At 38.1% G+C, this 4280-nt stretch overlaps 1 protein-coding gene across 1 annotated transcript; it reads left to right on the top strand.

Annotated features, from left to right (window-relative positions):
• Positions 1-1451: 1451 nt before the first annotated feature.
• Positions 1452-3823, top strand: LOC145981291 (RING finger protein 37). The gene has a single exon (XM_083114465.1). It carries the CDS (start codon positions 1986-1988, stop codon positions 3438-3440), a length of 1455 nt encoding a protein of 484 aa, XP_082970591.1. The 5' UTR covers positions 1452-1985; the 3' UTR covers positions 3441-3823.
• The last annotated feature ends 457 nt before the right edge of the window (positions 3824-4280 follow it).

Raw genomic sequence — 4280 nt, 5'->3', positions numbered from 1 at the left:
ATTTAGAAAAATACATAGAAATATAATTGTAGCCTATAATGTGCTTAACATCACAGGTTTTGTCTCATTGTCGTAGGACTTACCAGAGCTGAGAAAAAAAAGTTGCCGCTGATGCTTACGAATGGAGAAAATGACGCGCGCCATGATAAAAAAAAATGCCCGCCATCTTCAAATCGGTGATAGTAAAAATAAAATAAGAGTGGTTCTGAACTGTCAATATATGAGGCTCACACCACTCAAAAAATAAACTTTTTTTTAAAATGGTCAAGCAACCAGCTGGTATGATTTCATATGGATTGACCCGTACGTGATCGTGATGGATTTTGTGATGTGGGCGTGCGTCTCATCGTAGAAATGTAGGGATGAAGTTGAATATACGGCAGCACGTAGAGAACCCGAGGTGGAATTCGGTTTTTTTAGGTGTTCCAAAAGGAATTGTTGCGCTCTGAGTGGAACATTTTTTGCGCCGGACATGCATTTTATTTCACTGGTCTTGCCAAATGCATAATTTGAGAATAATTGATGAGGAAGTAATCCTTTTAAATTTACGATGAAAATTAAATTGTTATTCTTTGATATAAATAAACTTAACAGGAATTCTTTTTCGCACTACTAGATTCATGCATTCCACTATTTTGCACATAATAGCTTATATGCCATTTTTTGCCCATGACAATATACATATAAAATACACATACTTGTTTTACATTAAAATTATCAGTCTTTTCTCCTATTTTACAGATATTAGATTTTTTAAAAAAAGGAAACATTTTGCCTAGACTAGAAGAAACAGCTTTTAAGAAGTTAGTAATATGATGTGTTTTATACAACGTGTATTGATAAATTGTATCTTCTTCAAATATGCTGTACGTAATTCCTCTCCATAATAAGGAGAATGGATCGCGGGGGTGTTCCTTATCGGACAACACTAAGACAACCTTGCGTTCTGACGTCACGGAGAAAACCTCATATATTGTTAGACAAAATGTCTAAGTTGTTAGGTTAGGCTAGCTAGGTTTAGTTCGTTTAAAAGTAAAAAGGTAAAGTGCTCCCCTGTGCATAGCACCACGCCATGAAGGCGTATAGGGGGTGTGCGAGTAACGCCCCACCCTTTCTTGATCCGGTCGTGAGTGGGGGTGATGTGATCAGCATCACGCCCCTGACCGCCTTTACCCCCCAGGGTTTCCCCCCCGTACCCATGTTATTCGACGCTGGGTGGGCGCCGGGGCCGCTTCCATCGTTAGAAAAGTTCCCGGATTTGAACCGGCCGGGGATCGAACCCGGGACCTTTAGCATGGTAGTCAGACGCGTTACCGACTGAGCCACCGCGGCATGAATAATTCATTTGTAGTTTATTTATGATAAAGGAACAAATCTAACCTAACAACGTTGGCAGTCCTCGTCTGACGTCAGAACGCAACGCTGTCGTAGCATTGTGCGATAAGGGAGACCTCTGAATCACGAGTACTCGTATCCGATATCGTAATCGGTGGTATTTATTATTATTCTAATAATCTGTGATTCTGACTGGATTGTATGATTGGTGTAGTTCTTTCTCTTTTGCATCGGAAAATGAGGCGAATGAGGGTGTGAAGTGCATAAGAAATTGATAGAAGGAAAGAAGTAATATTAATTATCAGACAAACATCAAACAACCTGCCCACAAAGTTACAATAGCTCTCCCTCCCCCGCCCCCCAAAAAGAGAGAAGGAATCAAGCGATCAAGATCAAGAAGGGAATAAAACTTGCCGTAAGCGAATACTAGTGAAAAGTTGACATTTATAATTGAAATAGGTGGGAACATTATTTCGCTTTAATAGACATGGTATGTGGCCTGCTACAAAACCATGTCATGTCATACCAGTCACATGTTGCAAATGGAATGAAACCCTATGAGTGTGAGTGTGAAACCTTTGCAGTATCCTGGCGACAAATTTAAACAAATCTGACTGATCTCAACAGGTGTATTGATATATTTACATAAAATGTCAATTAATTTTTGCTGCCCAGCTTTATATCCCAGTATTAAAACCAGCAGTGTTAGTACAGATGACTATGAGGTGTCAAATCTGATTTCAACAGACATCCAGAAGAGACAAAGAGGCTTCGTTGCAGACTATTTTATAAAGCCTCCAGTGGACATTACTGTGGATTTTATATGTGGAGCAAATATCAGTCGTATTTTAATATGGCCACAAGTTGGAAGTCAGAAGTCAACAGGTTTTGTAGTGTTTTCTAAGATTGGAATATGCCAGCCACAAGGTGCAAAAAGTGCAGTGCAGGGCACTGCAGAAGATTCTACCATGTACTGTGTTGGTAAAAGTTTTTTGGATAGTGAATGTGGTTTGATATTTACGAACAATCAACATTATTTGTCAGGGGAACAGTTGGCGAGTGTACCCCCAAATTTTCTGCGGAGTCCCCTTACACACCATCTCTCTCAGGCACTAACAAATTCTTGTAGTATTACATTACGTATCAACAAAACACGTTCCTCATCAGTCCCAGCCCTTGCAAAAATTGAAGTCTGGGGCGAACCTTCAATTTTTGCTAGTGAACAGATGCAGCATAAAGTACGAGAATTATGGATTTCTGCTACTTCCAAATTACAGAAACATAAAATGCAAGTGACCACAGTGTTCCCTGAGTCCTCAAGCCCTATGAAGAATGTACATGAAACTGCAAGTGAATTACACATTCCTGAAGAGTTCAAAGATCCAATCACTTTTGAAGTCATGATATTTCCTATGATTTTGCCATCAGGAAATGTGATTGACCAATCTACATTAGAAAAACATAGCCATGAGGAAGCATTATGGGGAAGGACACCAAGTGATCCATTTACAGGAAGGATGTTTACAGATAATTATAGACCTGTGTTTGATGCTACGCTGAAAGCAAGAATAGATAAGTTTTTGTTAGAGAATTGTCATAGGAATGAATTGAAAGGAGTAGGAAGAACATTAGGGGGAAAATCATCCCATCGCATGAATTCAGTTCATGCACTCAAATCATTAGGAGTCTCTTCCAGTACATATAAAATTGGAAATAGTACTTGCACTACTAAAGAACAGCATGGGGACTTCTCTAGAAAAAACACCCTTGAAGATACAAGTGAAAATGAAGCACACAGAGGTAAGATGAGTAAAAAACAAAAGACTCATGAAGAGGTATTGGATGAAAGTCTTGATATTGCATTGAAACAGACATTGAAAGGTCTTCGAATGTTCACTAGAGTAGAATCAAATGACATTAAAGTTCCAGAATGCACAGTTCCAAAGTGTGCCAACTGTGAATCTCGGAAAACATTATATGTCCTTCCATGTTCTCATTTTGTGTGTCGTGTTTGCTTGTGTGAGCAAGTGGAAAGCAAACAGGTGACCTGTAAAAATTGTCATGCACAGTACTCGTCAAGTGAAGTGAAGCGCTATCATACTTGAATAAGCTAGCTGTAATAATCTTAGGTTTGGTTGAAGTTGTGCAACAGGACGTTTTGTGTTAAGAGAAGATGTTTCGCAGTTCTGGAAATGAATTAAACCCTCGGCAACAATGAAATAGCTGGACATGCAAATTAATGGAGTCGCAGACGTATTCTTGGGTTAATTTATAGTTAACTACCCAAAGAAGAAAAACATCTAGATTGTTGATATTTATAGATGTTTGTTCTCTTCATCAATCCATTATTTCTGAAACAAACTTTTAAAAAAAAAGTGGATGTTGACAAAATGCTTTCACAAATGAATTTCAGTTTAGTTGTATATAGAATATTGTTATTTATGAGGATGTATTATTATTGCATCAGATATATATTTATTGGGTTGTATGGGATTTAATTTCTTGATTCACTTTTCTGATTATTTCTAATTCACTCAACAGGAGTTCACTCCATTATTCTTCATAATTCGTCAATTGTACTCGTACTGGGTAGCAATGAAAATTTGGTACTAGTTCACTATGGGGGTGACACCTGCAAATCACTTATTTCCCACTTTTTATATTGCTAACGTACTATTTTGGAAGCGGAACATTTTCTAAGGTGAAATAATGCATTTCTAAGATAATGTCTGTTTCTTACATTTACGAGTACTTACTGTTACTTGTTATTTCCATTCTGCAACACACATTATGACGATAGTGTACTGGTTCATCGTGCGTTGTGCGAGTGTTTTGTCGATTTATGCAGTGTTGCAAATTTGTTCATCGGAAAATACCTACTTTCGTGCCCGGATTTGAAATAATGCTAATACCATGCAAACAATCGACGTTAGCCCCACAAACCA

Source organism: Lepisma saccharinum, chromosome 29 (assembly GCF_977018435.1).
Source record: "Lepisma saccharinum chromosome 29, izLepSacc3.1, whole genome shotgun sequence".
NCBI classification, from domain to species: domain Eukaryota; kingdom Metazoa; phylum Arthropoda; class Insecta; order Zygentoma; family Lepismatidae; genus Lepisma; species Lepisma saccharinum.
This window is presented reverse-complemented; position numbering and strand designations above follow the sequence as displayed.

Coding starts and splice junctions, on each gene's coding strand:
- LOC145981291 (XM_083114465.1), top strand. CDS start 1,986: ATGTCAATTAATTTTTGCTGCCCAGCTTTATATCCCAGTATTAAAACC.